Source organism: Papilio polytes, unplaced genomic scaffold (genome assembly GCF_000836215.1).
Source record: "Papilio polytes unplaced genomic scaffold, Ppol_1.0 DF823288.1, whole genome shotgun sequence".
Classification (NCBI taxonomy): Eukaryota; Metazoa; Arthropoda; class Insecta; order Lepidoptera; family Papilionidae; genus Papilio; species Papilio polytes.
In genome coordinates, this window is record NW_013525916.1 from 1300121 (window position 1) to 1310885 (window position 10765).

Sequence of the window (10765 nt, forward strand, 5' to 3'; positions counted from 1 at the left end):
CTTAGCATTCCACTTCGCTAGATTTCGGTTGCAGAAAGACTTTTCTATGTTTTAGTACAACTCAAGTTACCGAAAATCAACCAACAAAGTAACTTAAATCGAAAGAATTTGAATTCACCGCAACTGCAATCGAATGTACAAGATTTTTGGTTTCACAGTTACCGAAATCCAACCAACATAATGCTGACTCAAATTAAATTAATTAAAACTGTAATCGAATGTTTAAAAATAAATACAGCAAGAGAGTTAATAAAGTAAGATAGTGGGTAACTAACATTTGCAAGTATAGCTTAAAAACTACACAAATATTTTTAAGTAACATAAACAAAGTATTGCGTTATTTTTATAAAAGTTTGGTAATTTATTTTTATTACCAGACTGTTAATCCTAATTCATTCCGTTTTGGTAATCCACCTAATTATATTTAAAGTAGAGACATATAACTGTATCATTATGAAACCTGTAAGAAGTACTTGGCTTGTTAATTATTCTAGTGTAGAAACCAAGGCAACTGATAAACTTGTAGTTTGAAGTAAAAAAAATCCTAATTCATGTATGAGAATGTTGATGCCTTACTTACTTACTTACTGTGTTGGCGCAGCGACCCGAAGTGGGTCTTGGCCTCCGACACGAGAGAGCGCCAGCGTCGTCTGTCCTGTGTCGTCGCCTGCCAGCCGATCGACTCTAGCTCGCGCAGGTCCAGCTCTACGGCTCTCTATGTTGATGCCTGAAACATAGTTATAATAGTTGACAATTTCAACATATAAATAAAAAAAATTGTTAAAACAAATACAACAGTTAAAAATAGAGCGAACGGATTAGTTGGTTCCAATTTTAGTTAGCTCCAGTTATGGAATGGGGCTTAAAATAAAACAAATCATGAATGCATACAAAAGCTTTGAGTTCAGATTCCAATACGAAGAATATTTCACATGCGGGATCGGATACTGAAAAGACGGTTTAAAAAGTTAAAAAAAGTGATAACTAGATTTTCTAATAATAATCATTGTAATGTAGGTACGTAAAATTAAAAAAAACAAAATTATCTTTTATAAATTCATAATTTCATACAAGAGGTATTCATACTAATCATACTTCATACTAATATTGTAAATGTGAAAGATTAGATGGATGGATGGATGTTTGTTAGAGTTTGTAGCTGAAATGGCTGGACGGATTTCTATGAAATTTCGTATAGATGTAGAGGATATTCTGTAAGAAGACATAGGGTACTTGCTTTTGTTTTTTAGTAATTCCACGTGGACGGAGTTGCGGGCGAAAGCTAGTAAGTTTATAAATTTTTTACACTAGCAATAACGAGTATTTCGTAAAAGAAATTTCGAGTGCAGGAATAAAATGTGTTCGCTTCCTTAGCTGAAAATGTTGAGTACAATTTTCAATTTTACCGAACAAGATCAATTTATGCTGGAAAATATAGTGATGTTTTCTTTTTAGAAACGGAAACAGAACATCGATTCTGTTTGTTTTGGCCAGTTTGGGCGAATAACCGATAACAAAGGAAACAATGCTTTGAACTGTTTGGGTTAATAAATTCAATCAATGGTAGTTTTAATATTGAAGGATAAAGCTTATAAAATTCGATGTACGCAAGAGAATACTGAAGTTCAATACTAGTATCCTTATGGAATATTTTACCGTGACTTTTGAACATTTTTGTAGCTGTGTAGTAACTAATACATCCCACTGTGGTATTCAAAGCAAGAGAAAAAATATAATTCTATTAGCTATCACACACGACTCCACCCGCGCAATTAAAAAATGATTTTCAGCCTATGAGTTCTAGATTATGCTCTACTATGCTAAATTTTGTGAAAATCCTTCTAACAAACATCCATCAAGACATACAAACTTTCGCATTTATAATATTAGTAAGGTTGTACAATCACTTCTAGTGTTTTTGAAAGGGGAAACTCTAATTATGATATAGTGATTATTACCCAATAATTGTGTTTTTTTTTATCATCTTAGTTCTATCTGTTTAAGATATAATTTTTTTTTCTTTTGTGAACATAAATTTTCCCGTTCTTGATATCTTTGTAACTTTAATGCGTTTTGTTTTATGTATACGGAAACAGCAGTTTAAAGAGTTTGTATTCTATCGTATATTTTGTATGAAAACAAAGTGATTGCATGCACCGGTATACAATGGTTCGTAGTAAAACTTTCAGGACAGAGTTTCGACATCAAAACTGGTTTTGTTTAGTGAAGTTACGAGTACGTGTTCAATATCACAGTTTGTGAGTTCATTTTAATATAACTTCGTATGTTACTATTAAAATTAATCTTCAATTGCGCTTATACAGGGTGATTATTAACAATCAATAACTTTAAAACTCTGGCAACATACATTGCGCTAAAACGATAGCTATTGAGTTCCTCTAACTCCACAAAGCCGTTGATCCGCCTGTTAAAAATCATCCTGTATAATTTACATCGAATCAATTTGTATTTGTCTTATGCTGGACCTAAGTTACACCCACAGGTTTAAGGATACAAAAAATGTATTCTCTTCTTATAATAACATTTTGTAAAACCGCGTAATACTTCTGTTTTTGCTCTAAAAGCTTTGTGGATAAATAAAACAGAGGTTGGAATGTGGCCAAGACAGTAACGTAAATTTGGTCTAGGTTAAGCAATAGTATCGCATTCAACGCAAATTTATGTCGCGGTCGATAGGAGATAATTGTTTTCAACCGTTTCTTACTAAATGGCTTAATTTCGTTTCATTGTACTTACTATGAAATGGGAACTAATGATTTAGAACTTCTGAACAATCCAACGGTGGTATTTTTCGATGTAATGTTTTAGAAGATGTTATAAACTATAACTCTTCCATACAATCTATTATAGGCCTATCTCTAACACACCTGTGAGACAGTAAAGCTTTCTAGATGATAGCCATAATGTGGTTTAAGATATTTATTTTCTTTTAAGAATATACAATTCACTTGATGAGATTTTTTTTAAAAATAAATGTTTTACTAACATACATAAACATTTTTTAAATTATTCTCTTAGTGCATAAATACAGTTCCATTAGCCAGAAATACATTTTAAAAAGTAAGAATTCATTGTAAACGAAGTCACGTATCCCAGTTAGCAGTAGTCCATTTATGTTAAACATAATTGGATTATACGTTATCCGTAGTAATAAACTTAATTCCACGTATTATTTTATTAAGTAGACAACTTAATACGGCACAAGAGAGACATAGAAATGCGGGCTCATCCCACCTTAAATTAAGATTAAGGTTCGGTAAGCGTGTTGAAATTTTCGTAAGTGCAACATGTAAAAGCACTCAAGCGAAGGTTCAAAAGAAAATAAAACAGTACTAAAACACATATCTTTAAAAAGATTTTCGTACATTTTACAAGTATGAACAATACATGTCGAGACTATGAAATAAAAATGTGAGTAAACATATTATAAAACTTTGAAATAAACTCTTCATTACTTTGCAAATGTTTGACGTAAAACAGAATCATTTCATGATTCGCATTTTCTTGTAATGACAGTTTTGTTTTTAAATTAGAAGCAATCCACTAAAGTTTTACTCAAGTTATTAAAGGCATAGATAGAATAGCTCCAGGATAGAATAGCTTTTCTTATTAGTCTAAGATTGTTTTAAATATGAAAAATACTCTCCTTGTTATAGTAGTACAAAAATCGCTTATAATTCTTTAAACGTGTCAAGTAGGTATATCTACTATAGACAATAACGTAGCCAACCTCTTGTTTAAGCTCGTACTCAGACCGCTTGAGGCGTTTCTGGTCGGAATGGCAATAATGCTTCACGTAGTACAAGTGAAGCATGATAACGGAGCTTTGCCCAACCGATGCTTGAATTCTGCATCAAGGAAATTCTAATACGTCAATTGGATTTGCCAATGTATTGTACATGTTTCAGAAGTAGTGATTGATACAATTTTTTTAAATAACAGACGCTTACGGTCACTTAGTTACTTAAAGTAGTAATATAATGGTAATTATTTTAAATTGTGCGATCGTCGATTGTTTCGCAGCAAATTCAACTGCTTAGTTGAACAACTAAAAATAGAGTAGTGTGCCCACCTCCATATAAGCTCATAGAAATTAAATCAAGACTAAACAGGTGTGCGTTTGGTTTCAGGTGTTGCACGCTCTAAATATTTCCTTCGAAAGAATAAAAAGAATAATTTCAAACAGGCTGTGTCAGTATCATGACTCCATAATTCTAAGGTGGAATTAATTACACAGACATGAGTAAAATCAGATACCTACAAGAGATGCCAATCTAATCTTGACACGTTTAAATCTGGCCGTAATCGCTGTAATCGTGCCACTCAAAGGTGCTCGTATCTAGCCTGCAGCTCCCCAGAAAACTTGACACGGCATAAATCCGCCCGTCTAGGTAACCTGTAATAATCCTTTTCTGTTTTATCTTATGTTAAACGTAATTCTAAAAAATATAATCACTGACCATATACATAAATGCTGATATAGTAAGAAATAGATTAAAAGTATTTAATGACAGTTCAGAAATACAAAATTTAAGACAAAAATATCTTATTTAGTTTGTTATATGTGTTGCCATAGTTATTTAAATGTTTACGATTGCATGAGCGTAAATTATAGATTACATAGTTTATCGTAAACATATATTTTTTGTAATAGCTGGTCTTTCAAAGTAGTTAGAAAATAATATCCAAATAGATAGCACCTAGAGTTGTAAGTGTCTATACCATTGAGTGACGAAGACAATGTCCCATTGTTCTTTAGAAACTAGCAGTCTCAGTTTAGTACATAGTAATGGAGCGGCCATTGTCTCATATTGCCAACTTGGTTCTCATCTTAATTATTCTACACTTTTGAACAAAACCAAGTCATTCTACCTTCATTATGTTGGGCACTAACGCATATATAAAGACACTCTTATTTCTAAGATGTGGTATAAATGGATCAACTTGTATTCCAATTTTAAATCTGATAGGTTGAAGATAACAACTTTTGCCAATCTAAAACAATTTACGAATTTGCCTACAGAATCTGGATCTGGAAGAGAAATGAAATGGAGTAGTCAATGCAAAAAGAGGTAAACTTTTAGGTGAGATGGTAATTCAACAAGAGAAGAAAATTAGAGAGAAGAATGTCTACGAATATCGCATCATACGCCAACGATTCAAGGAAATACCTTTCCTGGATGATATTTAGATGAAAAAATTAAAAAATAATCAAAAAGTGGTATATTTCATAAAAATGTTCCAATATATTTTTAATCATAACACTGTGGCATAACCAATATCAATCGGATGAATGTTTGTCGTGGCGTATTTACTCTTGCAAGTTACCGGTTTCAATTTAGCGGATTAAAAACTCTCCGACGTTGTCAAACATGCAGCAGATGTACTCCGTCGGGAATATTGAATCGTTTAGTACACACATGGATTTATTAAACGGTAACATATCGAATAATTCTAGAGCATTTGATACTCTATTATAATTAAAAGAAATCATAAATTATAACAAACCTATCTAATCAATTCTAGTTTTATAAGGCTGTAATCACAGACTTATTAAAAACAGACATGACAACAATTTAAAAAAATAAACTCTATAAATGACATAAATAGACAGTCAAATGTTTAAATATAAGGAATGAATGAATATGTATTTATTGCCACATAAAAGAAATTACATAAAAGGACTTATTCTAAAGAAAACACAATCGTGGCAAAAGGTAGCCCGCTCAGCGTATGCAGGACGGACTAAGCTGATCCTGCGATTCTCAGCTGGCTACTTCGCACTCAAGTAACATATAGCCTAATTATTAGAGTAACCGGCCGTATAATTTATCAGAAGAATGGATCAAGTCCATTAAATACTAGCATTTGATAAACTGCTTGTTATTTAAAAACGTATCATAAACGTTACTACGTGTTAGCAATATTCCGTGCCTATTTCAACGAAAAAGTAAATGTATCAATATTTGTTTTATTCACAGTGTGCCCACGCTGGAATTGTTTTTATGTCTCGTGGATCGCTTAATCCCCAAAGCGTTTCAATCTCTTTTCTATCGACGTTTTAATGTTTTTATTCATTGCTTGTTTACTGCTTTTAGATAATCCTAGAACAATGTTACTCGTGATGTGGGATTTTCCGATACTGATTTGATGCATGTGGTGTAGATAATAGTCTTGAGTGGGCTTTAAACTGAACATTTTCAATGACCGAAGTTAAAAAATGTATTAAAAATGTTTTAGTTTATTAAAGAGGAGCATAACCTTAGCTTTCAAATTGTCGATTTAATAACATTTAGATTAAAATTTACAAAAAAATAATTATCTCACTAGTAATAAGAAAACAATAGTTAACTTCTAAATTAAAAGTATAAATTATGTTCTTAAAGTCTCTAATGAATATTCTATTAAAACAAATGTTAACTCGAGGCCGGGAATCTAAGAGCTTAACCGAGAGCATAATAATTTCAAAGTAAATGGACAGTTGCTTTCTAAAACTACATACAAGTACTTAACACTAGTAGTGTTTCCATTACCGGCTCTTTATAAAACACGCACACATGCTCACGTTAGAAACAAGGAATTCGCTCCAATAAGCTGCAAGCTAAAACGATTTATTACTTTACTTTAAAAAACAAACATATTTGTCACTTCTTGATAATACAATCGTTGCAAATCAGGCCATAAAATTTGATAAAAAGACGCTAATTTTACAGCCAAATATTTCTATAAACTATGCATTATTAAAGCTAATTTCCTGGTTTAAAATAAAACACTTCCATGAGACTTTATCGTATAATGTTTCTGTTACCGAGATAAAAATGAAAGGAGAGCATTAACTGGAAGCGTTTTCCGCGCTTCTTCGTTCCGCTAATAGAATCTCGTTACTCAAGTCAGAGAAAGCATTAACTATCGCTAAAGCCAGATTTTAAGATAAAAGAACGGCATTATCCTACTAACAAAGAAAAATGGAAAAAAGAAAAAACGAACCGAAATGAATATACGCCTACAACGTCTAAGGGAAAACTAACCTTATTGTTTTACTTTTATAAATACATCGCAATAGTTTATTTCATTAACGATGTTTATTTACTGTGTTCTTCAAGAATTTTTTTCATTCTCATTATATTAGCATAGTACACTTCAATAAGGTTCAAAAGATTTTAGCTATAACATTCTAACTGGCATAAGTATTTGATAATTCAATCATCACCTCGTCCATAGTCGTCCATTTCCCAGAACCTTGTAAAAGTACTCGTAAATTCTCCTAAACCTGTTAATTCCATAGAAACTCAATACAGCTAATCTAAACGACGTGAGTTCTATACAAACACCTGGCTCAGAGTGTAGATTATAATTTGTCGATACAGTTCAGTATTTTCTTGTTCCAACTACAACTAATCCCCCGTTTACACTAGGCCAGTACAGTTGGACAATTGCAAATGCCAGTCATAGATTGTAATCATTGTCGCCAGTTAGTGTTCATGCGCCAGTTGATTGACTGTCCAGTTATTGAGCGATACTAACTGTATTGGCCTAGTGTTAACCGCGCATTCCCTTAGACGTTTGATAATAAATGCACACAAAATAACGTCGTTGGTTTGTGGTCGTTCTGTATTTAATATGAAATTTCAAAACGGCTTATGTAATCGTTATAAGTTTTAGTAAACACGAATCCGTGAGGTGAAATATAACTTTCAGACCGTGATTGATGTTCCATCTGCTGCCTTAATATTACACTCGAATATTACCACAACGCCACGTGAATTTCCCTTATATTTTTTTAATATCAACTTTTAGTAGATATACTGACTATGTTGCTTCAAATATTTCACATCGCTTTAAATTAAACGTAGAGAATGTTGATATCAGTTTTTCATCAACCTTATTAAGTATCAAAATTAATTAGTTGCAAAAAGCCTTAAAACGTCGCACATGTACCTTCAATAGAGTTTATAAGAGTAATTAAATTTATGGTATACAGAGAATATGTATTATTTTCTTAAATTATAGTATGTAGTAGTTACCCTTTTGCGGTTTTATAAGTGAAGTTGAAACTCTTGTTTCTATATCGGTCCTAATCGTTGACATTAAGACTCTATTATTATCTCACTAGATAAGCGAATGATCTAGTTAATACAACCGTTATTTAATTTAATGTAATACTATTTTTCTATGAGAAAAACTTACTTCTAACTAATATTAAAAGTTTGGATGAATGGATGTTTGTTAGAGTTTGTAGCCTAATCGACTGAACGGATCTCGATGAAATTTGGCAAATATGTTCATAATAAAAATAAAATTTCTATTCGGGATATAAAGTGAAGTTAAAAATGGATTCATACCTGAAAAAGATCTAAAGTGTGCCTTGAAAGCCTTGAATATTTAACGAAGTTAAGCGCAAAATTGAGTGAAGTTTAAGCTTTTGTTACTTTTCAGTCTACAGCGAGGTAGCGGGTGAAAGGAAGTGCTACTAATTAGGTGACGGTGCCTCTATTGTCATTGAAACCATGTTTTTCTGAAATACGATGAATAATCACTTTTTTTGTCAAAACATATCTGATTACTTTACCGCTTTGAGAAATTCTCTTTGGGATGTCAGTAGTTTTTTTTTTGCTTCTTTTTCATTACTCACTTTATAAAACGTTCGGTTTTTTAAGTCAGTCAGTAAAAACTTGACAGTATTGATAACAATTTAAAGTAAATTTTGTACCACTAGCGCAGATTTCAAACGGACTATGTCAAAACATTTAGTATAGTTGTAAATAAAAAGAAACACAATTCTTTTAAGTAACGACAAATACTTTATGGAAAATCAGCAAAAGTTCTTCAAGAACCAGACAAGAAGAAGTTTTCGATCTTAGCACCTGTGTAACTTTGGGAATAAAGTTTCGATGTCGCAAGATCAGCTCTTTGTAACACTCAACTGTCTTGCTTGCATGTGGTTGGAAAGGAGTTTGTAACTAGGGTCACATTCAAGTTTCTACAAATAGTGTTATTTGTCTTTTCATCATATACACTAGCTGCACTATTTGCCTGCATCTCCGTCCATGTGGAATTTAAATAACAATAGTAGGTAGCCTGTATTCTTCCAGACTATCTATATCTGTGCCAAATTTAATCAATATTCGTTTAGCAGTTAAGACTACAAACAAACATACATACATCTAAACCTTAATACTTTTAATATTAGTAGGAAATAATAAAATGTTTTAAAAGAAACATACCGTTATCGACTAAGATCGCTATCTTTTTGCTTATTCTGTAATTCTAAAAGTTGTCTTATTTTATTTTTTGCAACACTAGCAATCATACTAATATTATTAATGCGAACGTTTGGAACGATAGATGTTTGTTATACTTTGTAGCCTAAACGGCTGAACGGATCTCAATTAAATTTGGCATAGATGACAGTCTGAAAGAACACATAGGCTTCTTACTTTTTTAATTCCAGGCGAATGGAGTCGCGGGCGAAAGCTAGTGTAAATTAAAATGTATGTGAAATTGATCTGCGAAGATCTGCACATTATAATATTCAGCATCAATAGCTTATGAGATATAAATTGTTTGCAGCACACGAAAACATGGCTTTATGATATCAAATGTACGCTTTTGAGGCAATATAAATGCTGAAATCACCTGCTCTGTACGTTCTATTCGCCAGTATATTTGTAATAAAATTTGAATATTTGGGTGTATTCTGTCTGGAATGATATATTTCCATGAATTTAGATAATATATTGAATTTCTTAATATAACAAATTACTACAATATTTGATAAAATACTTAAGGCCTATCCCACCAAATTGTTAATTGTCTGATAACAATCCAATGTGTAAAATATGTGATGGAAATATCGGATTTTGTTACCTTATCTGCCAGTGACATCATTTTTAATCTATCTTAGCCTCTATCAGCCAGTGGTGGGACAGACCCTAATAGTAATGAAGTAAAAACACTAAACCTAAACCAACAACTAAAGAGGGAGAGGAAACCTTACTTGATAAAATTAATACAGACCAGATCGTATACACTTTATACTATTCGCTTCTATCTCACATAAAGGTTTCAAAATCTTTCCTGGTTTTTAAAAGTATATAATAATTATTAATTAAGAGTAGATGACAAAACACCCGGCTGTTAGCAAGGATATTGATCCTTAATCCAGAATAAGCGAGGGATTGATTTCAATATCTGCTTCAGATTTCTAATAATGTATTGAATCTCTGTGTATTCGAACATATTGAAATACCTATAGAAATACATCTAATAGAAGTCTAATAATCCTTCGTTGTATATAAAGTTAATCAGAGGCTTGGAACTTTTGCAATATCTATTTTACTAGAACCATCCCTTCGCAAATTAATGTAGTTATTGAAACTCTGCGAAATCCTAGCTTATGTCTGGATATTTATTTTTTTATAATTCAGGTACACTTAAGAGAGCAAATTCAAATAGGCTGATAATGATAGAGACGTATGAAAGAATAAAACGTACTATGCGCCCTGGAAATTAATAGTGCAGGCTGAAATTGGTGATGGTGATAGTGATAATGATGATGACGATGATGATGATGGTGGTGGTGGTGGTGGCGGTGGTGTTGGTGGTGATGGTGATGGTGATGGTGATTGTGATGGTGATGGTGATTGTGATGGTGATGGTGATTGTGATGGTGATGGTGATTGTGATGGTGATGGTGATGGTGATGGTGATGATGATGGTGATGGTGATGGTGATGGTGATGGTG

The 10765-nt window shown here is 32.3% G+C and overlaps 1 protein-coding gene across 1 annotated transcript in view; it reads right to left on the bottom strand.

Annotated features, from left to right (window-relative positions):
• Positions 1-7220: 7220 nt before the first annotated feature.
• Positions 7221-10765, bottom strand: part of LOC106104958 — a 10519-nt gene continuing 6974 nt past the window's right edge. The window contains exon 2 of the mRNA XM_013285152.1: positions 7221-7291. Coding sequence (XP_013140606.1) covers positions 7221-7291 — 71 coding nt within the window. The remainder of the gene's footprint in view (positions 7292-10765) is intronic.